This window comes from Nomascus leucogenys, chromosome 17 (assembly GCF_006542625.1).
Source record: "Nomascus leucogenys isolate Asia chromosome 17, Asia_NLE_v1, whole genome shotgun sequence".
In the NCBI taxonomy this organism is placed as follows: domain Eukaryota; kingdom Metazoa; phylum Chordata; class Mammalia; order Primates; family Hylobatidae; genus Nomascus; species Nomascus leucogenys.
Genome location: NC_044397.1, coordinates 33,562,751 through 33,588,612, shown reverse-complemented (window position 1 = coordinate 33,588,612; position 25,862 = coordinate 33,562,751). Strand labels below are relative to the sequence as shown.

Here is a 25,862-nt window from a genome sequence, read left to right as displayed (position 1 = left end):
GAGTCTGGCAAAATCTAGCACTGGATTAATTATTTGGAGACTAAGTAAAAAAAACCACTAGAGAATGACAACCGGATTTCATAAGAATGATTCCTTTATAAAATCACTTTAAATAACTAAACTCTTTTAAAAAGGCTTATTAAAATATTAATATTCGATAATAAACAATATTAATATTTTGAAATTGGTAAAATTCTAATTTGCTTTTCTCTTCCCATTTTCTTAAGATAGAAAAATACAAATATCCTTCCGGGCCAGGTGCAGTCGTTACGCCTGTAATCCCAGCACTTTGGGAGGCTGAAGTGGATGGATCACTTGAGGCCAGGAATTTGAGGCTGGCCTGGTCAACATGGCGAAACCCCGTCTCTACTAAAAATAAAAAAATATATATAAAAAAATAGCCAGGCATGGTGGCATATGCCTGTAGTCTCAGCTACTTGGGAGGCTGAGGCATGAGAATCGCTTGAACCCAGGAGGTGGAGGTTGCAGTGAGCCGAGACTGTGCCACTGCAGTCCAGCCTGGGCGACAGAGTGAGACTGCCTCAAAAAAATGAAACAAAAACAAAAAACGAATATCCCTCTAAAGAGAAGCATCTTTCAAACTATGTATCATGGAATCAACTAACAGATGATGGCAGCACTAAAAATTAATAAAAACAAACCAAAGAAATGGAATAAAATAGAAGACAGAGTTCGTGGTTCATAGCAGAGGTCAAACAGAAGCAACATGGTCTTTGCAGTCCAGAATAACAAATGCTTGCAGTAGGTTTTATAATCTCAATAGTAAAAGTTTCCAAATCCTATCAAGAACTAGAAAAGACAAAATTTGGATAAGGCAAGAAAACAGCTTTTGCTGCCACCAGAAAAGTACAGGATCATGGTTTTTATAAGCAAAAAAACAGCCACCAAAATAAAATAATTAGCATTTTGGGACTAGCTCCTTGTTACCTATGTGCTACATGATACTTGATAAATTGTAGCTCCATCATTAAATCTGTTTTAAAAATCCAAAGCTCATCTTAAAGGTTGTTGCAACAGTCAATTAAAAATGCTTATCCCAAGCCAACTGGTAGGTAAGTTTTAGAAACGAGTCCACAAAATGCAAGAGAACTGTATTAAGGTTAAACGTGTAGTTGGGGGCAGCGTGAGAGCTCAAGTCCCAAAGCCATTCTTTCTTTTCTTTTTTTTTTAAGAGACCAGATCTTGCTTGCTCTGTCTCCCAAGCTGTAGTGCAGTGGCACCAATCATAGCTCACTGCAGCCTCAACCTCCCAGCTTCAGCCAACCCTCCTGCTTTAGCCTCTTCTGAGTAGCTGGGACTACAAGCTCACAGCATCATGCTCAGCTAATTTTCTCTCTTCTCTTTTGTAGAACTGGGATCTCACTATGCTGCCCAGACTGGTCTCAAACTCCTAAAGCCTCAAGAGCAAAGCCATTATCAATTAGTCAAACTCTCTCCCTGGAGAGAGCAGTGGAGGCCAACGTGGGAGAGGCCATGACTGGCAAAGGGGACAGGAGATTTGGGGCTTAGGCGTCAGGGTGAGAGTGATCCACAAATGTCCAGTCCCTGCCCAGGTGACAGTATCTGCTAGTGGCCTTGGTGGCCCTGCCCTGGCCCTTCAGACACTCGCACTCACCACAGTCATCAGCAGCTTGTCGAACCACTGCAGCTTGAGTTCGGACTTGGGCCACATGTCTGGCCGCAACGCAGTCTTCAGAAGGTTCACACACCGGCGAGAGAGCACCTCCCCAGGTGACCCCGCCGTGTTGGTGTTGTCATTAACCTAGGAATTCATCCGAGTTACAGCTGGCATTTCACTGCATCCGAGTTTACAGTCATTCCAGTGACAGCACGTCTCAACTGTGCCCTGGCCCTTGCACCTGGCTGTCTCAGATCTTCACCTCACGGCCACCTCTCTTCCGCCTGACCTCCACACAGCTGGACACTTCCCCGACTGGCCTGACTCGTGACCCCTCACGGCCCCCTCCTCTGCAGCGCATCCGTGGTGACCTGCAATGGCTTGTGGGCCCTGCTGGCTCCCCAAAGGACCTCCCTGCACACTGCAGGGAGGCAAGGAATTATCTACTGGTTAGGTATTTAGCAGATCCTTTTCAGTACTTGGAAATTCTCAACAGAACTGTAAGATATACTGTTTTGCTTAACAGGAATAAGAACTTAAAATTCTGGAAAATTTCATTTACAATGGTTTTTTGAAATATAAACTTTCAGAAATGAATTTCCAAAAATTCTATTAAGATATAGATTGATATGAATGACAAACCCAAGTTATCAAAGCACTAAAACTGCTAAATGTCCCTTCTTTCTGTAGATTGGATCATCTCACCCATTACTGAGCTGTGTACCGTTCCCATCTTAAGGATGCAAAAAGAACACCTGGAAGTTAAACGATCAGCCGAGATCATGGCCACCATATTCCACCAATGCTAACATGCCGTCAATTAGAAGGCACATCATTATTTTATTACCACTGAAAGAGTGAAATACTTTTTAAAAAAATCCTATCAGGCCTGGCACGGTGGCTCATGCCTGCAATCCCAGCACTTTGGGAGGCCAAGGTGGGTGGATCACTTGAGGTCAGGAGCTCGAGACCAGCCTGGCCAACATGATGAAACCCCAACTCTACCAAAAATACAAAAACTAGCTGTGCGTGGTGGCACATGCCTGTAATCCCAGCAACTCAGGAGGCTGAGGGACGAGAATCGCTTGAACCTGAGTCGAAGTTGCAGTGAGCCAAGATCGCACCACTGCACTCCAGCCTGGGCAACAAAGTGAGACTCCATCTCAAAAAAAAAAAATTATATCAATTATAAGACACAGGTAGATTTTGGAAATGTTAACCTGCCACAAAATCAAGCGCATTTGGTATGGAAATGACAGAACCAGCTCGCAGACCTTGGTTTGTCTGTATCTTTTTTGACAAAACTGTCACAGATAACCTCCTGGGGTGTTAGTCAGTAGCCTTTGGACTGCAGAAGCCCTAACGCAAGGCACTCGGATCCCGTACCTGACAGGCCACGCGGATAAGGAAGTTCACCACAGTGTCTGTGTGCTGCTTGTCAATGGGCTTGGCAAGGAGAGAGTCCGCTCCAGGTAGCGACTGGCTCCTCCCAAAGACCTGGAAAAGGACCTCCTTTCAGGCAGGAAGAGCATCGCAACATGAATTTCCAACCCAGGCTTGACTTTCACCTAGCTAATGGGTATGCGGTACCTCCCGGGAACAGAGGCAGCTCTGGGCGCTGGGGATACCAAAGACAGCTGTGGTCTCTGCCCTGGTGAAGTCGACACAGCCAGCAGGAGGGCAGATGGCCAGTCAACAGAGCAGCCATGCAAAATAGTGGCTCATGTGATGGGGAACAAAGTGCGAGGCCCAAGATGACATCAAGGGAGGTCTTTAGGTTGAGACGAAGCCGACCATGAGAAAAAAGAAGAGAGACAGCTCCCAGTGGAGGGAAAAGGCCAGGGGACGCATCCTGAGTGAGCACAGGGCCAGAACCAGGGGTGCATTTAGAGCAGAGGGATGGCCCATGTGGCCGAGCACTGAGACGGTGCTGGGGGCCAAGAGCCATCAGCAGGGCCTGGTCACCCGGGCCCTGGAGGCCACAGTCAAGGGGAGGGCTCGAGCAAGGGGAACGGCAACCTGACTTGATTCAACTTTTTACTTCCAAAGGACTGTAAGATCCACAAGAGATTTTTACGAAAACACTACGGAGGTCTCACGTACCCTTCACCCAGCTTCCCGATTCAAGTTGCAAAAGGAAACTTTTGTGCAAGTCTGACTGCTTTGTGAAAAATCAAGAGGGAATAAAAGTGGAGGCAGAGAGAGGAACAGCGAAAGAGAACAGGGAGGCAGTTGAGCAGCTCGCATCTGATTACTGTGAGGGGTGACAGAGGCTGGGACCACAGTGTGAAGGCAGGGATGGGTTATTTGCGGCAGTCAGTGAGACTTGCTCCGGACCAGATGTGTAGAGAGAGGCCAATGGACAAAGTGCAGATGGTGCCAGGTTTCTAACAGAAGCCAAGGGCAGACGTGGGTGCCACATAAGATGGGGGATTGTGAGGGTGGGAAAAGAGCTCAGCCTCAGGCCTACAAAGCCAGAAGTGGGGTGGCCAGGCCTGCGTCCACAAGCCAGCAGGTCCATGACACCAGCTGAGGTCAGACTCAGGGCTCCTAGGGCCACCACTCCACAAGGGGCAATACCTAGGACCCTCTTGGTGGCTGCCTCGCGAAATAGAACACATGTCCTTTTCAGAAACTGATCTCAGCACGGGCATATGTTCTTAATCAACTCCTTACTTCAAAGCGTTTCTCTAGATGCCTTTCTGCAAGTAATCCACCATCATCGACAGAACTTTAATGGTATGGACTGAACGCAGAGGCAAGCGTGTCTGGTGACCTGGGAACCCCTTGCATGAGTGACATGTCCTGGAGTTTCAATCTGGTGACTGTGGCTGTTCCCAGTTGCCTCTCCTGAATGCAGCTGGGCACCGAGCTCACATTCTAAATGTAGGGAATAAACGAACCAACTCCCAGCAGAATGCGCAGCACCCATACAGAGGCACATGATCTTACTGCACTGATGGCTCCGGTGGCCGTCCTAAAGCGTTTCACTTCCTGGGCAGAATCCACGGACAGGCCTCTCTTAATGGAGGATGAGACAGAATTCACTCCTTCTCCACTGGAATTTGGGTCCATATCTGAATCCGGCTTAAAAACACACAGGCGCTTGGCTTTACTGACTGATTTCTAGGGAGAAGTCGAAGGAAGACGAACGGGGCGCCCCCGAGGCTGACACCCCTACCTGCTGGTCCTTGATCCTCTGCAGCTCCCACTTGATGACAACTTCAGACAGGTCCACGGCCAGCCGCCTCTGCTCGATGGTGACACTGGGCGTGAAGCCCAGCCTTTGCATGGCGCTCACCATGTGCTGAACCAAGTGGTGCCGTACCGGATAGTACACCTGCGGGCACAGGGCCAGCATCACGCCGGGAACTTGGGACCTTGGTCCCAGAGCGCATGCACATGTGTGCATGTGCACACACACACCCCTCTGACGTACCTCTCAGCCCCAACATACACACACAGCCCAACTTGATGCTCAAGAATTCCGAATCCTAACCTTACCTAGGAAAATTCTCACTGCCTTATGTATGTGTGTTTATCACCCTCCCCCGCCCCAACTACATCCCATTACATCCCATTACAATAGTATACTTCAGTCTTGAAAAATCAAATTCTCTTCAGACAGGAAGGTGAGTCTAATCACATGTATCAAACTTCAGACTTGACATTGTAAAAGTTTAAGACATACCCAAAAGCAAAGTTCCTCTAAGAGGTGGCTATAAAACAATTTGCTTTCAACTCAATCATTTCTCCTCTACCCCAAATCTACAAGAAACATCTACATATAAATAGATCCCACAAAAGGGGTAATTTGGCCATAGAGAAGGAGGTGCCAGCAACATGAATAACTTTCCAAGGCAGGTGATGGAAATCTAGAGTCAATGAGGCCTGTCTCCCACCTTAAGGTGCAAACTTAGCAGCATACAAGGGTTAACTAAGCACAGTACTTAAGACAGAAATGTAGCCTTAGACGCAAAGACACACACACCTGCGACATATTCTCTATATTGCAGCAATTTCCATGCTGATAAAGCCATACACACATACACAAACTAATCAATGAACCAGAAGTAGCCTTACTAAAAGATGAATGACCACCTGATTATTGCAGAACAAGACAAGGTAAAGGTTCAAAGCGAATGCCTGAAGATGCACGCCCTGCAACCCACCGTCCCTCCTACACACCTTGAAGTGTTGCACTATCAGGTGCAGAATGTGGACCAGCTGCGGGACGGTGTGCCCCTCCTCCACGATGATCTTCCGGGTCCAGTGGGTCAGCATCTGGTGCCCGTCCTCCATCCTGGCCGGCACCGCCGGGGTCAGAATGGCCATCGCCTGTCTGACGATCGCTCGAGCTTCCATTGCATGAGCCTTGAGGAGACTATGAAAAACCTAAACCAGGGAAGAGACGCTTATGGAAGATGAGAAGGAAGGCTTTAAAAAACAAGACGACAATCCCCTGGTATCAAGACATGATACTTTTCCAAAACAATTTTTTAAAAATTTCTTAGGACTTTCTTATTAGGAAACAACTTAGTTGCTTTCTGTTAAGTTTTGACCAATGAATACATTCATTCTAGTATTTATAATGCACCTACTACATGCCCGTGCTGAACTAGGCCAGGGCATGCAGACCAAGCTCCCTGCAGGGATCCCATGTCCCGCCTAACCAGCAGCGAGTTAGGGAGGTACACGGCTCATCTCCCTCTGGCTGCAGGATGGGAAATAAAGTGAACAGGGCCAACAGGAGAGGCGCTGAGAAGCAGCAGCTGTAGTCACTCAAGTGAGAGGTGAGGCCCCGATGTGAGGTCATGGGAACACAAAGAAGACCAGTTCTGAGGATGGAGGGGACAGGGTGGGTGTCAGAAGCTGCAGAACCTGCTGATGCCTGGGCAGTGGGGAGGAGCAGAGAAGGTCACAGAGTTCTCGAGTGTTTGTCTCTGAGACAACTGGGGGAGGGCAGGGCAGCCCCGAGGCTGGAGTTCTAGCTCAAGGACCCATGGGAGGGGATGTGAGAGGCCTCTGGCTTGACTGGGGTGTAGAGTTCAACACCACAGAGCTTCACAAGAGAAAGATGTCAGGGGAAAGTCATCAAAGATGGTCTCACAGAAGAACTATCAGTGACCAAGTAATGCTGCACGCTCGAATGGAGTATTACATTTAATTCTCACACAGAGACATTAACTTGCCAAAGGGCACGGACCGTGTGAGCGGAAGAAACAACACTCAAACCCGGGGTGCCCAACCTCAGAGCCCAAACCACTGAGGGACTCCAGGAAGAGGCGCTCAATACCAGCTGCACAGCAACAAGCTCATGAGATACAGATCCAAAAGTACCTATTGTCTTTGGCTAAGAGAAGTGGGCTAGGGCCCTTGAATATTACAACATCTGCCATGGAATGTCAGAGTCAGAAGCCAGAATGCAATGGACAGAGAAGCTTGAGATGGAAAAGAGTGACTTTTCCTTTTAAAAGCAAAGCTGCTGAGGAACGAGACAGCAGAGTGGGAATGGGGGAGGAAGGGAGAGCATGGACAGTCATGGGAGGGCTCATAGTGTGGGGTGTTTTCCCCACAAATTTCCTTTTATTATGGTAAAGCACACATAACACAGAATGTACCATCTTACCCATTTTTGGGTGCACAGCCCAGTGGCGCTCGGCACCTTCACATTGTGTGCAGCCATGAGCCCCATCATCTCTGGAATGTTTGCATCTTCCCAGGCTGAAACTCTGCACCATTCAATACTCGCTCCCCACCCCCTCTCCCCGACCCCCGCAATCTCTATTCTACTTTCTGTCTCTCTGAATTTGAGTGCCCTAGGGTCTTCTAAGTGGAATCATACAGTGTCTGTGTTTTCATGGTTTTTATCGGTATTGGGAAAAGACAACAGGAGAGGCTGAGACTGCGCCAGGGAGCCAAGTGCACCACGTGGGATACACACAGATGTCGGCGGACAGGAGAGGAATTGCAAAATACCTGCAGGACGATCTTCTTGTGTATGGCGAATTTGGCGATAATGTGCGCCAGGAGCAAGTGTCCGCTGTACTTGCAGGCGGGGTCCACGCAGGCCTTGGAGAGCAGGCAGGGCCAGGCGAAGGTCATGAGGCGGCGCAGCTTGCTGTTGCGGTTCTTGTTGTTGTCATGGATGTGGTGGGGGGCGTGCTCCACCAGCAGCGTGGCGTACTGCAGCAGGTAGATCCGCAGCGAGTCCAGCATGTCCGCCTGCTTCTCGGGGTCCAGGACCTGTGCAGGGACAGCGGGAAGGACTCATTTCCAGTTGTGAACTGGGTTACTGACTGAGGGTCATACAACAGGTTTAAGCCTTAAAAATACACACAAACACACACACACACACACACAGAGCATGTAACATGAAGTTTTACAAAGAGGTTATCAATAACATCCTATCCATTTTCCTTCATATATATGTGAAAGGAGAAAAAAACCCCAGGACCCCAATTTGCTCTTCCCAATGGAAAAAATTAAGCTGAAAGCTGAGTTATGCAAGAAACTGGCTCCTTTCATTCCCAAGGAGAGCTACAGATGAAAGCTTAACCATCTCCACAGGTGATGGCCCCATGTTCACCTTATCTCACGTAAACTACTGACTTACTGAGCGTGAGATGAACACAGAACTGACTCTTCCCCTACCTGCTCCCCTTCTTTGGCAACGTGTGGATGACCACACCCTCCCCCTTTCCCCTTCAGCCCACTTTTCCCCTTTAAATACTGAAGCCCTCAAAACCATTTTTAGAGAAAGGCACAAACATCTCTCCCGGACACATCCTTAACTTTGGCAAAATAAACTTCTAAATTGATTGAGATCCGTCTCAGATACTTTTTGGTTTACATATGGATTAGAAATTCACCAAATTCATTTCAACATTTAAAATAGGGCAGGCTTAAGAGTCACGATGCAGGGGCTGGAGGAGGGTGAGGTGGAAAAGAAGATCTCTTTGATTCAAGGTGATTTAGGACTGAGTTTCTTAATTTCCAAGTAGTTGAGATGTTTTTTTCCTAGTCAACTTTTGTCTACTCCTCATTTTTCTGCATTATGATCAGAAAATGTGACCCAGAAAAATGCCTACTTTCAAAAAATTGTTGCAGTTTTGAAAGCATCTGACAGATTTTTTAAGTGTTTCATGGACATAAGAAAAAAATGTGCCTTCTTTGAGGAATATTCTACACATCTCTATTAAATCAAGTATAATGGCGGCATCATTCAATTCAACTAAGTATCCTAACCACTGTCTGTCTACCAGGTCTTAATAATTCTGAAAAACAGACAGACTGAAGTCTTCCACTATAATCATGTTTTTATCAAGGTCCCTTTTAGCCCCAAGATCTTCTCTTCCCCAGATGTAGTGCTTCTTGGCAGGCCCACACCTGCATCCACAGCCACCAGCCTGCCAGCTCCTTTTCTCCTCATCCTGACGTTCAAAATCCCCGTAGCAGCATCTGATCCAGGAGACACAGCCTGGAGAAGATAACAAAGGGGAAGGGGTCCTGTCTGGACCCCATCTCCCTACACTTGCCCAGAATAAGACAAATATCAATACGGGGACCAAGAATAAACCCTTGGGCTCACTCTGATCACGGGGTGGAATGTCAACACTGCAGGAAGGAGGCCTGTCTGAAAGGACAGAGACTATGTAAGGTCCAAGAATCTGCCAACGGAAACAACAGTCCCCTCTGCCTTGATCTCAGGAAAAAATGGATAAGAAAACCAGCAATCTGTACTTCTGATGAGGAATGCCATCACTCAGCATTCCAACAAACACTCAATGTGAGAATCTTAGGGCAAACACAGCCTTGAACAGTGAAGATCAATACAGTAAGCCTTGGAGAAATAACACGATGCAGGCATTTAATTCAAAAAACCCTCTCTAACACAAACTGTAAAGCACAGAGATGTTAAAACCGAGCTCATTTCAGACTGGACTACGGCCACCACAGGGTTTCATTCACTGGACAAGGAGGAGTCACAGCAGCTACTGCATGCAGTCTCACATGCTCACTGGCTGTTAGGAGAGTCTTTTGTAAAACTGAAGATGAAAACAGAACACAGAAACTCTGCTGACCGACATAGGGGTTTTCACAAAATAACTGCTATATGAATTTTCATTGAGATCTATTCTGTTTCTGACTAGAATCTATTAATGTGGGAAAGTTAATTCATTCCAAAGTAAAGCTGCCTTCAAAAACTCACTAATAAGAATCGTAATGTGACGGTCTGCTATAAACAAACACAATCATGAAAAATAAACGTGTTGGGGGAACAAACTTATTTCAATGAACCCCCTTAACACACACACACACACACACACACACACACACACACACACACACGTTCATTCTCATGCCAGGTTACTTCTCATGCCCATGCACGTAGTGATACCACCTTGGTAATAAACACACTGGTGATGCTTTCTGGGTTATCTCCTTCTGGATTGGGAGGTCCCAATAGCTGCTCTCCTTCCCCCTTCTCAAAGCTGTACAAGAAAGCAGGATTCAATATATGCTGCAGAACCTACAAAAAAAAATTAAAATAAAGAAGGAGAAAAACAAAGCCATGCTGTTTGTTTCTTGAGTAAGACGGGAAGAACAGCCAGTCTTGGCCATACCACACCATCAAGTTGGAACTCAACCCAGGGTGTGACTACCAACCTTGACTTCTACGCAAAGAGCAACTAGAAAGGTAGGTTAAAAACTTGTGGAAAAGGGATGTCAGCCTGGTTTATTCTCTTCACGTCAAACAAGCCATTTTCTAAAAACAAGGTAATTAACAAACCACCCTTCAACGCTGGGTCACTGCTGCATGAACCTGACGTTCCTCAGCAACGGCACTTTCTCACCTACAGCCCAGCCCACTAATTTCATTTTTTTCTTGAGACAGAGTCTCATTGTGTCACCCACGCTGGGATGCACTGGTGTGATTATAGCTCAGTGCAGCCTCCAACTCCTGAGCTCAAGCAATCCTCCCGCCGTGGCCCCGAGTACCTGGGATAACAGGCACGTGCCACAGCACCTGGCTCACTCTACTATTTATTCAAGGGAGACACAGCGAAAAAAGAAAAGGGCCTTAAGTTCCCTAGAAAACCAGACCAAATACCCATATAGCCTTCTACAGCATAAGAGTGGGACTCACTTTAGCTTTTAATTCATCTCCGAAGTTGGGGTCGTTTAAGTCTACAAAGCGAAAAAACAGGGCACGTTTCTGAGCGATGCTGTAATTTTTGGGAATCTCTTCCTCCATATACTCTTTTAAGAATGTCATGTTGCAGAGAAAACGACCAGTAAAGGCTCGGAGCAGCTGGAACAGCAATTCTATATCTCCGTAATTCCTTCTGGAGGGTCAAAAGAAGAAGACAGGTTAACTTACAGCAAATTTCATTAACAACTATGCCTCTGACTTGCCTTTAAAGAGCTCGGAGACATAGCCCATTCTCCACAACCAATCCAACTGCACGTATCCAATGACCACAGCCTTGTACAGAGTAGAAGGAGGCTCCGGCTGAGCTTTTGGGACAGAGCCGGTCCCGCGGGGCAGGGCGGGAGGAGGCACCCACTTGCAGTAGTTCAGCAGGCAGTAGGCCAGCAGCTTGGGCTCCTTCCAGTTGGTGGCTGCCATGTTCTCCTTGCGGTGCCTCTCTTGGAAGGTCTCACTCACCCACACACGTCGCAACTGGCTCACCAGAGAGTGCTGGCTGGCCAGCCAGGAGTCATCGTTTTTCACTATAATGCTTATGATCTGTCAAAGAAGAGATAATTAGGGAACCGCGTCTCGATTAAACCCCTGGGCATTGGGGGCTGGAGGAAGGGGCGCTACCTTGATGGCCTGGAACTGGAGGTCCAGGCGCATGGTGCTGGTGCTGGGCGAGCCGGGGCGCACAGCCGTCTGGGCACCCCCTGGCAGCAGCAGGGTGATGAACCTGTTGGGGTTGGCAGCCAGCACATCCCGCAGAGGTCTGGCGTCTTTGTGTTTTAAAAAACTCTGAAAGCAAAAAAACAGAAAAGCCGTTTTAAGCTAATCAAACTCATAGAAAGTTAGAGGATATGAATTTTAAATCTTCCTAAATCTTTTTAAAATCTTTCTAAATCTCTCAAGGAAGGCTTATCAAAAAAGCAGCACACACATGCTTTTTAAAAAGATGCTTTTTTTTTTCTTTTTAAAAAGAGACAGAGCCTTGGGTCTGTTGCCCAGGCTGAAGTGCAGTGGTAAAATCATAGCTCACTGCAGCCTCCAACTCCTGAACTCAAGCAATCCTCCCACCTCAGGCTCCTGAGGAGCTGGGACTACAGGCATACGCCACCATGCCCGGCTAATTTTCATATTTTTTGTAAAGACAAGGTCTCACTCTGTTGCCCATGCTGGTTTCAAACTCCTGGGCTCAAGTAAACCACCTGCCTCAGTTTCCCAAAGTGCTGGGATTACAGTGTGGGCCCTTAGAAAATACTTTTAAATAATAATCATACTTTATGATTTTATAATCCTGGCAGAACATTTATTTGCTACCACCACCAAAGTCCTACAAAGAGTGGTTCCTAGACCTGCACGTTTCACAGACACAACCAAACAGCAATGCTGTTTCCAATATTCAAATGGATCTGAGAAAAAAGCAGCCAGGACACTGAACAGTGAAATATGAACTGAACATTTCAGAGCACAACAGCTCACAAGCATTTGCAGGGACCCCTGCCTCCAGCCACTCACAGCTCTTACCATAAACATTCTGCTCCACTGGGGATCGTTCAGTGTGGCTTCCATCATGAACAGCTCCACTGTCTGTGAGGGATGTCGAGTCAGGAACTTGATCAGGGGCTCTCGGAACGGACTCCCTGCCTGCAAAACATGTGGGAATGCTGCATCTCACATCTTTCTCTTCTCAGAGCTCGAGGCTCTATCTACCTAACAAGGTCCCTTGTTACTGGAGCACACGAACACCCACAAGCAAATGTTGACATCGAATGTCTTTATGCTGTTCCATCTGTGCACTGAAAATACGATCAGGTGAGGACGCTATAAGCACCAGAGGGTGGCAGAGTGAGAAGCAGCCTTCAGCGTGGCCCTTACCTCGATCAGCATCGCCCGCTCCGTTTTCATGACAACCTCTAGCAAAGGCTTCACCAGTGTCTGAGGAGCCGCCGGGATCAGATGAAAAAGGTTTATAATTGCTGAACAAATCTTCATTTCCTGATCAAGAAAACCAGAAATTATAATAGGTCAATTAATTTTGCAAGTGACAGAGGTCAACATCACTACAGACCCTACTATAGTCTAACTATGTTGGCAAGGCTAGGCAGTGAAGCGAAGGGTTCACATGTAAAAGCCACAACTTACCAGCCTTAGGTTCTAACTGTGCTGTGTCCTAAGGAAACTGACTGCCCATGGCCTTCAGCATTCCTGTCCATTGTAGGGGGTGTGGAGGGGCCGACTGTGTACACCTGATGTGATCGTGCTATTTGCTGTCATGCGTGCTCACAAGTGGTAAAGGTGACCTTACCCGGCTGCCATAATAGTCCCCTCACAGAAGCAGGGATGATTCCACCTGGGGCCAGAGCAGTGTGAGGATGCCCCACTTCGCCAAGGTACCACGAGGTCCTCTCAATACACTTAAGTTCTAAGGGCACAGATGTCTTTTGCCCTCAAAACCTAGCAGAGGCCAGCGTGATAGCTCATGCCGGTAATCCCAGCACTTCGGGTGGCTGAGGCGGGTGGGTCACCTGAGGTCAGGAGTTCGAGATCAGCCTGGACGACATGGTGAAACCCCGTCTCTAAAAATACAAAAATTAGCCGAGCGTGGTGGTGGGCACCTGTAGTCCCAGCTACTCCAGAGGCTGAGGCAGGAGAACTGCTTGAACCAGGAGGCGGAGGTTACAGTGAGCTGAGATCATGTCACTGCACTCCGGCCTGGGCAACAGAATGAGACCCGGTCTCAAAAAAAAAGAAAAGAAAAGAAAAGAAAAACCACACAAACAAACAAAAAAAACCCAGCAGAGAAAGTTCTTCAAAAAATTAACTATTTACCCTGGAAATTAAATATCAATGTATATAAACAACTGATACTGGTACTAAGTATTTGTCAACCAGGCCTAAAAATAAAGCTGACAAACTGCTCCACTGAATTAAATCAAAGATGTGTGAAATGCCAAGGGTGCTGCATGTTCTACTGTCTCACAGCTCGGGGGTGAGCTGCTGTTGCTCCAGCTTTCCCTTCTCACTTTCCGGTTTTGCTCCTGCCATTTAAAGGAATTCTCCATGGCCACAAGGGAGGGACACGTTCCAAGGTGCCGCACTGTGCTGTGTGTGCTGTGATCCTCGGGGTAAGATGGGGATGACAGCACGGGTCAGGAAGGGCCTCACTCCCAGCAGCACCTGAGAGACTTTTCAGAATTTCTCTTTATACCAAAAGGCAAAGCAGGAGATGGAGACAAAATGAGGAAAATGGGCTCAAGGCCAGCTCCGTGCCCCCTACGATTCTCTTCCCCAGAATCTGCAAGACTTAGGAAGAGTAAGTTCCATCCTGAAATTATAATGTTCTAAAATGGTACTTTTACAATCTGCTTTTTCATTTTCAAAGCACTGTCACAGAAACCACTTCTTTGGGTCTTTGCAACACCGCTGGGAGGCAGGAGTAACAGATGCCGTCATCCCCATTTTACACGAGAGGGAAAGTTCGGGGTGGGTGCAACGCTGCACAGTGTTGTGAGTGCATCAGTGTGTGTGCATGTGGGTTGTGAGTGCATGTGTGTGCATGTGTGTTGTGTGTACATGTGTTGTGAGTGCATGTGTGTGCATGTGTGGTGTGTGTGCATGTGTGTTGTGAGTGCATCGGTGTGTGTGCATGTGTGGTGTGTGTGCACGCAAGAGGGAGATGAAGGGGACTGGGTGGGTGAGTGGGACAAGCTGTAAGGTTTTAAATTCAGGGCAGTCAGTAGTGTGAAATAACATGTAATTCCTCCCACTTCTAGCAGGTACAATATACTCTGCGTCAGTTTCCTCTCAGGAGATTGCTAGCTATGTGTATTCAGATAGAGGTTACAAACACAAAACTAATTCAATCTTAAATATAATTGAGACATTGCAATTCTCACATGAACTTAAAAGTCTTGCTTAAAAGTCCTAATAGAAAACATGCTTGGCATCGGACAGTTCACAGCAATGATAACTGATACAACTCTGCCACAGACAGACAATACAGGTCACTGCACTCAAGGGCACAACGCACTCTGTCCAGTACAGAACCACGACACAGCTAACGAGTCACAGCAAAACCAGCAACGACAACAACCCCCTCCTGTAGCTCCGCTCAAGTTCTCACCTCTACCCCTTCCATGGCAGGCTGAACCAAAACAAAAATTACAGCATGAAAAAAGGCAACAGAAAGGTAAAAAGAAAAGAAAAGAAAAGAAAAGGTAAACTGTTCTTCACATTGCAAGTCAGAAACTGACTGTTAATAGGTTGTTCTCACCTCAAACTGACAGAATGGAGACAAGGGACATCTCCCGCACTCGGAAATGCTTTCCTGAGGATGGGGAGGAAAATCATCTTTTTTCTATTTATGTTATTTACACAAAAACTTCCCATATACTCAAACACAGTAAGGGTTATTGGGGTTAACAAGACAGTAAAGACACAAATTATCAGAAAGCACACAGTAATTAACAAATGCTCAACAGCAAAAAGCAAACCTTCACCTTCGATGTCAAAACACGGCCCTTCTGACAGAGAGTGTCTAACAGTGGAATTCTTCCCTACAGCACGTTTTCAAAATAGGGTTTCAGGATTCTTGTGAAAGGGGAAAAACTGGAAGACCTTGTTGTATGCAAGCACCTTTTTAAAAAGTCTTTCGTAAAGTGAACAAATTTTATACGAAGGGCTAAGATAATAAAAAGTAACAAAAACCTCTTTCCCGGCTACAGTCAGAAGAGGTCCAGGTGGTTTAGGCCATGACTGCACCCAATGGACAGCTGGGTTATCGTGTAAAGTAAGCAGTCTTCCCAAAACTAGCTGTGTGTGTGGGTGTGTGTGTGCACGCGTGTATGTGCACACACGCAGAGAACAGGCATAACAGGTGATCACGCGTTCTCCCCTGCAAGCTCACAGTTAAAAAGGGAAGCTTCCTAAACACAGTGATGGGGCAGAGCTCCTGATCACAGGGGTATCCAAAGCTTCAGGGCAGGCTGGGTACAGTGGCTCACGCCTGTAATCCCAGCACTTTGGGAGGCCAAAGCAGGTGGATCACCTGAGGTCAGGAGTTTAAGACCAGCCTGGCCAACAAAGTGAAACCCCGTCTCTACTAAAAATACAAAAATGAGCTGGATATGGTGTCAGGTGCCGGTAATCCCAGCTACTTGGGAGGCTGAGGCAGGAGAATTGCTTGAACCCAGGAGGAGGAGGCTCCAGTGAGCCAAGACTGTGCTATTGCACTCCAGCCTGGGTGACAGAGGCTCCGTCTCAAAAAAAAAAAAAAAAAAAAAAAAGCTCAAGGGCAGCTTTGACTTATTTCTTTAGTCAACGATCTAGCATATCTTCAATTACAGTGTCTCAATGGAACAATGTCATTTGGGGATTCTACCAAACGGGAATGAACTTTCCAAGATTAACATATGGTCAGAGTTCAAGAGCTGAATGGCAGCCTGGCCCCGGGCTTAGGTGATAAAGCCACGGCCATGGTGGTTGTCTCTGGGCCCCCAAACACCATGGCCTCTGAGTTTCAGACAAGCGGCCAACCTCACGGAGCTGGACCCTCCCCGGATGGTCAGGTAATACAATCACAGGATAAAAATGTTCCAGGAGGAACTCAAGGACTTCCCAGTATCCACGACTCCATCCCTATACAACTGCACCCCCACCTCCAAATAATCTGCTGTAAACTTTTATGAAATCTTTAATTTTTTTTTTTTACTAGGCTACGTTAAGGACTTTATATTAAATCTTTTTGATTCAAATGAAGTTGTTCATCTACCCACTAGGTTTTTTTAAATGTTTATTCTAGAATTGAGTTCCAGAAAATTAATAGCTTACTATAAAAACAAATATAAAATGTAAAGCAAAAGTACCTAACAGATGAGAGAGGGAGAGCAGCACAGAGACACCTGCACCTCATCCCAGGAGCCTGGGCTCATTAATATACTCTGCTCTCCTTCACAAAGAGTTCCTGATTCTCTTCTGCATATATAAATAGCAAACCTTTAACAGGGTCATGTGTGGCATATCACTTCTTTAAAAAAATCCTGGTTTCATTTTGCTTACTTGGCTGTTTAGAAGCAGTAGGAAACAAGACTTACATAAACAAAACACCTTGACACACAATGGTCAAAACAAAGCATAATAAAGCCAGAAAAGAAAAAGCCAAGTTAGGATGGAACACATCCAGCAAAGGCACACGAGGACAAAAAGCCACGTTAATTATGCCTCTGAAGAACTATGAGGAAGTCCCTAATAGGAATACTGTTGTCATGTTTCACTGGGGATTATGAAACTCATGGAAAAGGCAATTCCACTGCGAGGACATCAAGTTAAAAACAAAAACTGTAAAAAATAAACATATACAAATAATATTAGATTTAGAACAGCAGGAAGCATGCATTCTTGAGACAAAGTCTTTAATGACCCACATCAGACACTTTAAAAGATTTAGCTGAAGCGGTTTTCCTTTAAAACCATACAAATGTGCTTTGAAGGGCCAGTCATATAACTGGGCAAACAATTGGGGTGGATGACGCAGACCTTGAAAACACACGTGCCGGTATTTATGGGATTCCTTTTTACATTCCCCTCAAGGCTTTCAGTCCCAAAAAATCTCCAGTTGGTTTTATCAGGCAATAATGATTAAACACATTTACCGACCACCCCGTGATGGAAAGCAATGGAAACAATAGCTGAGGAATGCACCACCATGTAAACAGCAGCTGCCAAGGACAGGCTAGAAAATACACTGTTTAAAGCAGAGCTGGTAAAATTGAAATACTAACATTCAAGCCCCCCAGAATTCTCAACAGAAGAGTCATATTGAAGTGAACCAAAGGAGAGATTTTAAAGAAACATAAAAAGGAATGTTTAGCAATTAAGAGAAAGATAGGCAAAACGGAATACCAATCAAATGTGTTTAACAATTTACAAGGACTACAGTCACATCAAACTAGGTTTCTGACCGGCATTTTAATGAAAGCACTGTCCCGGCATTAGCACTGACCCAGCATGGCGGCTGGTGCCCTTCCCAGAAACAAACAAGTCACTCACGTTGCCGTCGCTCCTCTGGCCCCCTTTGTGGGTGATCACCACCACTTCCATCCACTTGCGCAGATGTTGCTGTTGGAAAAACACATCCTGAGACACAACTTCTTCACAGTAGGTGCATTCCACCGGTGGAAACTCCTATGTAATCATTCATTTCCATCGTGTTTAGTGTGAGAACTGCAGTGTTTCCATTATTAAAACAGCGCAACCATCTAACTAGTGATGAGAATAACTGGCATTTGTTCATGTTTCAAAATAAAAAGGCTGCCTTGCTCTGACACAGAAGGAAACGCCCTGACTCCCGGGTGTTCCAATACCAGGCCCTGCCATTTTACTTCCTGTTAACTTGTTTCCTAGCTGTTCACTGAGTGCTTGGAAGTGTCGGCTCCCACACTGGATGTCACAGTAGAGACGTGAACGGCCGACATGATCCCTGTCCTGATGTCCCTCTCCTTGTGGAGCCCGTGGTCTGATGGGGAAAAAGGTAAACATAAAGGTGCCTGCTCTGTGTAGCTACAATTACGGTGTTGTAAGAGGAAGACAGGAACCAGCTCTGGATGAGAGAGGAGGGGGTCGGGGTCCTCCTGCTGAGGATGGGACTCAGAGAAGGCAGGAATGCCAGAAGCAGAGGGGCAGAGAGAAGAGGAGGGCAAAGGCTCTGACAGCACAGAAGGAATGGCGGCCACAGCGGCTGGGGAGCAGTGGGCACAATGGGGACCCTAGGGAAGTGGCTGGTGAGATAGATATGGACCCCATTTGGTCAGGGACGGTGCAAGTGAGTGCCATAGGGCCGCAATTCCCTCTGCAGAATGAGGGCCATGCTTCAGCAAGAGACTCTGCATTTAAGTGTATGGGAAGAGACCCCCGACTTTAGCTTAACCCAGGCACCTGGTAGCCAGGCTCCAGCCTGTGTGTAGCAAAACCAGGCAGACAAATGCCCAGGCCTTAAAGCTAAAACCACAACAAGAGCATTCAATAACAGTTGCATCTTTATTATCCTGCATTGTTCAAACCTGCCCTTCAGAACACCGATGTCCTACAGGAAGTTAGCAAGTTGCTTTAAAAAGGTTTCCATGGTAAAACAGGAATGGGGAACAATGGTTTGGACACCTAAAAACTCTTCTCTAAGACAAGCCTTCTCTGAGCCTTCAACGTCCTTACAGTCCATGTCAAACTTTGAGAAGCCGTGTTTCCCAACCTTACGTAGCCAACGAACTGGTCTTCATGAAACACCGACATCGTGCGGAGTCAGTGTTCCAGGGAACACTGGCATTGAGAAATGCATACAATAATACACATTTCTTCAAAGCACTCAACATTTTACCAACAACATTCCCTGAAAGATATTAATCACCATAACAGAAAATCATGAACCCTACTCCTTACCAGAATGGCTCCTTACACAAAGATATAAATGAGAGTTACAGAATTAAAGGGGTAGACGACAGCCAGCCACATCACCATTCTTTTTTTCCCAAAGGAATAAAATGACACTAATGGGTATATAAAATTCATCTTTAGTTTGATGAGGAAATATTCAAGCCAACCAACCACATGGCCAGGCGTGGTAGTTCACTCTTGTAGTCCCAGCACTTTGGGAGGTATGCAGATCAATTGAGGCCAGAAGTTTTAGATCAGCCTGGCCAACATGGTGCAACCCCGTCTCTACAAAAAATGCAAAAACTAGCTGGGCATGGTGGCGCATGCCTGTAATCCCAGCTGCTGAGGAGGCTGAGGTGGGAGGATTGCTTGAACCCAAGAGGTGGAGGTTGCAGTGAGCTATGATCACGCCACTGCACTCCAGCCTGGGAAACAGAGCAAGTCCCTGTCTCAAACAAACAAACAAACAAACAAACAGAAAAACCAACTAACCACATAAAAGACTTAATAATCATGTCAGGTAACTCAATTTTTTTTTTTTTTTTTTTTTTTTTTGAGAGGGAGTCTCGCTGTTTCACCCAGGCTGGAGTGCAGTGGCGCAATCTCGGCTCACTGCAGGCTCCGCCCCCCTGGGTTCACGCCATTCTCCTGCCTCAGCCTCCCGTGTAGCTGGGACTACAGGCGCCCGCCACCTCACCCGGCTAATTTTTTGTATTTGTAGTAGAGAAGGGGTTTCACCGTGTTAGCCAGGATGGTCTCGATCTCCTGATCTCCTGATCCGCCCGCCTCGGCCTCCCAAAGTGCTGGGATTACAGGCATGAGCCACCGCGCCCAGCGGGTAACTCAATCTTAAGGAAACTGAATATCATATGCAGAAGAATGAAGTTGGACCCTTATCTAATGCCATATACAAAAATGAACCCAAAATGGGCCAAAGACCTAAATGTAAGAGCTAAAACTCTTAAAGAAAGGTAAATTTTCAGGGTTGTTTTCATGAATGCCCACCCTAAAAGTAAGGTGCCTTGGCTCTTAAAATACTGCTGATGGCTTGAGCTATTAAACTCGAAGGCTTATGAGGGCAAACAAGAGCTCCAGCAGTGACTGAACTTGGTTCTGAAGAACATGACTAAGTAGGGACGAGTGTGTCCCTTATCACTGCCTCTGGCAGAGCACAGCAGGCAGGTGTAATTCAGGAAGACCTCTGCCACTAAGCGCAAAGGCACCGTCAACGTTAAGTCCAGGCTGGACTCAGTCCAGGTGGATGCTGGATGAAAACGTCTGGATGGAAACTCCTCCAGTTTGAACCACTCAGAGAGCAGAAAAAGGAGGAAAAAATTCACCTAAATGAACCATTAACACAAAACCCATGTGATTTATTTCAGGCAGAAAGACCACTGGCCTTGGCCAGAAACTACAGATGTTAAGGCAGTTGTCTTCATACTGCACTAAAAAAAAATTGGGGTAACAATGTTTACTGAATGAATTCCCAGCTCACAGCAGGTCTGAAGGGTTAGACTGGGGATTAAAAATAAACAGGCTGGGCCAGGCGCAGTGGTTCACATGAGGTCAGGAGTTTAAGACCAGCCTGGCCAACATGACAAAACCCTGTCTCTATTAAAAATACAAAAAATTAGCTGAGTGTGGTGGCAGGTGCCTGTAATCCCAGCTACTCGGGAGGCGGGGGCAGGAGAATCACTTGAGCCCAGGTGGCAGAGGTTCCAGTGAGCTGAGATCATGCCACTGTACTGCAGCCTGGGTGACAGAGTGAGGCTCTGTCTCATAAACAAACAAACAAACAAACAGGCCAGGCGCAGTGGCTCACATCTGTAATCCCAGCACTTTGGGAGGTCGAGACAGGTGGATCACTTGAGGTCAGGAGTTCAACACCAGCCTGGCCAACACGGTGAAAACCCAGTCTCTGTTAAAAATACAAAAAATTAGCTGGGTGTGGTGGCGGGCACCTGTAATCCCAGTTACTCGGGAGGCTGAGGCAGGAGAATCACTTGAACCCAGGAGGCAGAGGTAGCAATGAGACGAGATTACACCACTGCACTCCAGCCTGGGCAACAGAGCCATACCCTGTCTCAAAAATAAAAATAAACAAACAAACCAAAGCTGCTTCAAGCAAGCATACAAAGGCAGCAAAAAATGACAGATGACTTTTCAAGAGCAGACATACACAAAAGTGTTAGGACATTTGGACACATGCATAGAGCTCACGGGCCTCATGTGTGAAAGCACCTCAGCCGTAATACAGGATGTAAGATAAAGTGTTTATTGGATGTGCTCTGATTAGGAAGTGATGTAACTTTATATATTTATTTTAGCCACTCTTGTGAATATATGGAATATATGGAAACTGACAGGTATGTATGTGTATTACATATACTTGGAAGCTTAAGGCGAAAGTCTCCAATTTGGAAAATTCACTTCCACATTATACTTTGGTTTTCAATTATAATGTATTATTAGGGCATAACTGACAATTTTAGTATTTGGGTCATTATTCATTATTTAGGTACTTGTAGATATGAAGAAACTAGCATATAGATGAGGTAAAAAGCTATGTGTCTTTCATATATGAGAGATTTCTCTACATTCCGCATGTAGATAAATACATTATATCTATACACTGTGATACACTGTATCACACACAATGTATCCATGCCTGCAATCTCTCTGGCTACATAATGCGATCTCTACCTTATCTGTCCATCAGTAGATATAAACTCCTGTTTATAGCTGGGGTGTAGGTATACCAAAAATAAAAAAGTAGCTCCAGTATCTTAAAATGTCAAATGGTCAAAGGCTACTTAGGAAACCTAAGCATGAAAAATACAATCATGTTTGCAGTGGTGGACCATGAAATCCTGTTTATTATTTATAAATCCATTTACCAGAAGCAAAATTGAATGCAAAAGAAAGCTAACAGATGAAATCCTCCATCCGCTTACATTTCAATTTAAACACTGTCAAATGGGTTTTTTTCCTGCATAATTATTTCTCTGGTAATTCTAAAAACCCAAAGGACTTCCAACGTTCTTACCCAAGACTGTATGAAAGAAGGCACACTTATCTATTTTGTAGGAGTGTATATTGGTAAAAATTTCTTTGGAGAGCAATTTGACAAGGTGTTGAAAGATTAAAATGCATACATTCTTTTGATCCAGAAATTCTACAACTAGAAATGTACACTACAGATAAAAACGTGAAATTAGGAACAAGTTTTTCAGTGCATCATGGTACATAATGAAAAGGCTGGGAACAATCTAAATGTTCACCAGTGAGGCCATGGTTAAATAAATTATGGCAAGTCCATGTCATGAGGTATTATGCAGCCATAAAGCAGAATGAAGTACTTCAGGTACTGATATGAAATGATGGCTGTTAAATGGGAAAAGCAAGGACTGTGTATATATATATTGTACCTCCTTTTATAGAAAAATATATATATACATATGTCCTCTTATATATATAAAACATCTCTAAAAGGATACACAACAAACTCTTAACCCTGGCTGTCTCAGGGAGGGGACTGGGTAGCTGGAGGACAGGGTGGGAGGGAGGCTTTCTGCAGTACATCCTTTTACACCTTTTCAATTTTAAGCCATCTGAATGCATTATTTTTATTTTTATTTTTTTGAGGCAGGGTCTTGCTCTGTCTCCCAGACTAGGGTGCAGTGATGCCATCTCGGCTCACTGCAACCTTCGCCTCCCATGCTCAGGTGATCCTCCCACCTCAGCCTCCAAGCCAAGAAGCTGCGACCACAGGCACGTGTCACCAGGTCTGGCTAATTTTCTTTTCTTTTTTTTTTTTTTGAGATGGAGTTTCACTCATTGCCCAGGCTGGAGTGCACTGGCACAATCTTGGCTTACTGCAACCTCTGTCTCCCAGATTCAAGCGATTCTCCTGCCTCAGCCTCCCTAGTAGCTGGGATTACAGATGCACACCACCACACCAGGCTAAGTTTTGTTATTTTTAGTAGACAGGGGTTTCACCATGTTGGCCAGTCTGGTCTCGAACTCCTGACTGCAGGCGATCCACCCACCTCGGCCTCCCAAAGTGCTGGGATTACAGGCGTGAGCCACTGTGCCCAGCTGCATTATTTATTTTTAAAATAATTTAATTTTTTTAAGTTTATTATAGAGCGTTTAAATGCATTTGGCTTACCATCATCTGATCACAAAATTTATCATTGAAGGAATTTGGGAAGAGCCTAGTAACCGAAGTCAGGCGATTCACGACATTTAGCGTCAAGCTCCGGTAATCTCCCAGCATCATCAGCAAAGGTCGCATATGTGTGTGGATTTGATCGACTTCTATAGTAGCACCTTCTAAAAACTATTAAAAAAGATAAGTTGTAAAGAAAAATAAACAACTGAGGACACTTCATAATAGAACAGAACTCATCTTCAACCTTAGTTGCAAGTTTCTGTTCTCCCTTAGGAAGATGGAATATTAATCATATACTATTTCAGAAATTTATGACGAAATGAGGAAGACTTATCTTTACTGTTTAATATTTTTAAAAACTCAGTATGACTGTGAAACAGGTATATTCTTATTACAGTTTAGTGTGTAATAACCACACGCATAAAGCCTTTTAGGCAAACACTGTTTATATAGCAATAAATAGAAAGAACTCTTAATACAGAGTACACACATGTGTGCACACACACGCGTGTGCATACACGCACACACACTCACCTTTCTCATGCAGGCTTCTCCGGCCTCTTGGAGCTCACTATTGGTGGAATTCAGGGCTTTGAAGAGTGCAGCGATGATTTTCTCCCTGGACTGAGGAAGGTAATTGCAGGCAGCAAGTGCATCTTCAGGGAGAGAAATCAAGACAATTCCATTATTAACTGGAAAGATGCCCAAATAATTTTCTTCTCTATATTTATTTATTATTATTATTTGGTAGAGAAGGTGTCTTGCTATGTTGCCCAGGTTCATCTCCAACTCCTGGCCTCAAGGGATTCTCCTGCCCTGGCCTCCCCAAGTGCTAGGATTACAGCTGTGAGCCACTGCCCCTGGCTGAATTTTCTTTCCTAAAGGTTCCTACCAACCAGCAAAAAATATGAACCACGAGCCCTCTTTCCTAGTGGTTGGCCCTGAGAAAGACAAAAGTACACATGGTCTTCCATCCACATGTTGTGTATAATCTAAGAGTGAAGTCCAGCCTGCCAGAAAAGCCATGATAAATCTTACATCTCCAGATAAGAAGAAGGCTTGAGGGGGAAGAGGAGAGACCCCACTGACACCCCTATCCCAGGACACCTTCATAGGGTGATAGGGTAGCTGGACCCAGGGCAGTCCCATCTGAACAAGGCTGATGGCATGGCCTCTGGCCATCCAGCGACAGGCAATGCAGGGGACAGACACACACAACCCAGCCTTTCTTCACTACCCAGCTTTGAGGGTGAAAGGCTTTAAGACTTTCAAAAGGCAAATATTCTTAGGGAAGGAGACACACCTCAACCTTCTATGTCAGGTGACACGTAACATTCATTCTAGCAAAAGGAGCACCCACAATGGCTAATGGGAAGGAGGCGCAGGAGAGTTCCCCAAAGAAGGGACCCCAAGAGAAGAAGAAAGCTGCCAGTCACCCCTGGTCCCCCCGTTGGCTTTGGCTTGCACTGTCTAACACTCCACCCCATCTTCTAGCTCAGGTATTATGGTCTGCCTCTCAGCTCTCCACCTCTAACTCAAGAAAGATTCTGGAAATATTTTATTAAGAGCATAAAAATCAACAAAGCAAGAAAGAGTCAACTAAAAAAGTTTGTATTGGGTATTTACATTCACTCCCCACTAGAGAGAAAATGACTGTTTCTATGTCAGTCAACACAGATCTAGTCTATTTTCCTACACTTTGCATCATTCCTGTGCTTGACAATGATACCTGAGGTTTCCCAGTGAAAACCTGGAGATTGCAGGATTAACAAATGCTTGAGTCATTAAAAAGCTTCTAAGGCAGTCATGTCCCTTACTATATATACACTCTGATTCTGATTGAAATGGCACCATATGAATGATACAACAATCCTTTTAAACCAAAAGGTCTGATTCATAAAACAACAACAGACTTTACTATAAAGCACAAAATTACTTCAATCCTAACAACACATGTAATTTTATGGCATCTCATTACAGTTTGATAAACATACAAAAATAATTTTTTGATCTCATCTTAAAAAGACTACAAAAAGTCATAACAATTAGACAACAACAACAAAAGGCCACTTTTTTTTTTCTATAGACCTCCTGTGGTCAGTCTCCTTTCACTTTTATACCCCGTAGATTTTCATTAACTTACTTAATGCTGCAATTCGTAAAGGTACCAGCGACGGAAGGCTTTTATAACAGGGCAGCTTTGTTAAAGCTGAATCTTCAGCCTCACACAAATTTAGCAGCTGCAAAAGATAAAACAATTTCATTTAGCCCACTCTTCCTGAGAAGACATAACCTTGCAAATAACAGAACACAGCAATCTTCCACACACACTGCAACACAATTAACAACTGACAAACTAAGCTCAAATCCTAAAGATTTTAAGTACCAAAGTATGACCGAGCCTCTTTAAGGCAAAACTCAGT

General features: G+C 45.4%; 1 protein-coding gene across 12 annotated transcripts in view; it reads right to left on the bottom strand.

Annotated features, from left to right (window-relative positions):
• Window positions 1–25,862, bottom strand: part of TRRAP (transformation/transcription domain associated protein) — a 142,929-nt gene that overhangs the window by 51,992 nt on the left and 65,075 nt on the right. For 6 of the 12 annotated variants that reach the window (XM_030797394.1, XM_030797395.1, XM_030797393.1 and 3 more), the window contains 18 exons: window positions 25,583–25,679; window positions 23,974–24,095; window positions 23,437–23,607; window positions 17,889–17,957; window positions 15,115–15,168; window positions 14,965–14,985; window positions 12,717–12,836; window positions 12,366–12,485; window positions 11,472–11,636; window positions 11,212–11,393; window positions 10,791–10,989; window positions 10,044–10,172; window positions 7,619–7,885; window positions 5,828–6,034; window positions 4,821–4,979; window positions 4,592–4,726; window positions 3,026–3,136; window positions 1,637–1,783 (listed from right to left, as the gene is read on the bottom strand). In XM_030797394.1, coding sequence (XP_030653254.1) covers window positions 1,637–1,783; window positions 3,026–3,136; window positions 4,592–4,726; window positions 4,821–4,979; window positions 5,828–6,034; window positions 7,619–7,885; window positions 10,044–10,172; window positions 10,791–10,989; window positions 11,212–11,393; window positions 11,472–11,636; window positions 12,366–12,485; window positions 12,717–12,836; window positions 14,965–14,985; window positions 15,115–15,168; window positions 17,889–17,957; window positions 23,437–23,607; window positions 23,974–24,095; window positions 25,583–25,679 — 2,475 coding nt within the window. The remainder of the gene's footprint in view (window positions 1–1,636; window positions 1,784–3,025; window positions 3,137–4,591; window positions 4,727–4,820; window positions 4,980–5,827; window positions 6,035–7,618; window positions 7,886–10,043; window positions 10,173–10,790; window positions 10,990–11,211; window positions 11,394–11,471; window positions 11,637–12,365; window positions 12,486–12,716; window positions 12,837–14,964; window positions 14,986–15,114; window positions 15,169–17,888; window positions 17,958–23,436; window positions 23,608–23,973; window positions 24,096–25,582; window positions 25,680–25,862) is intronic. The other 6 variants (XM_030797404.1, XM_030797401.1, XM_030797403.1 and 3 more) reach the window with 3 other exon arrangements.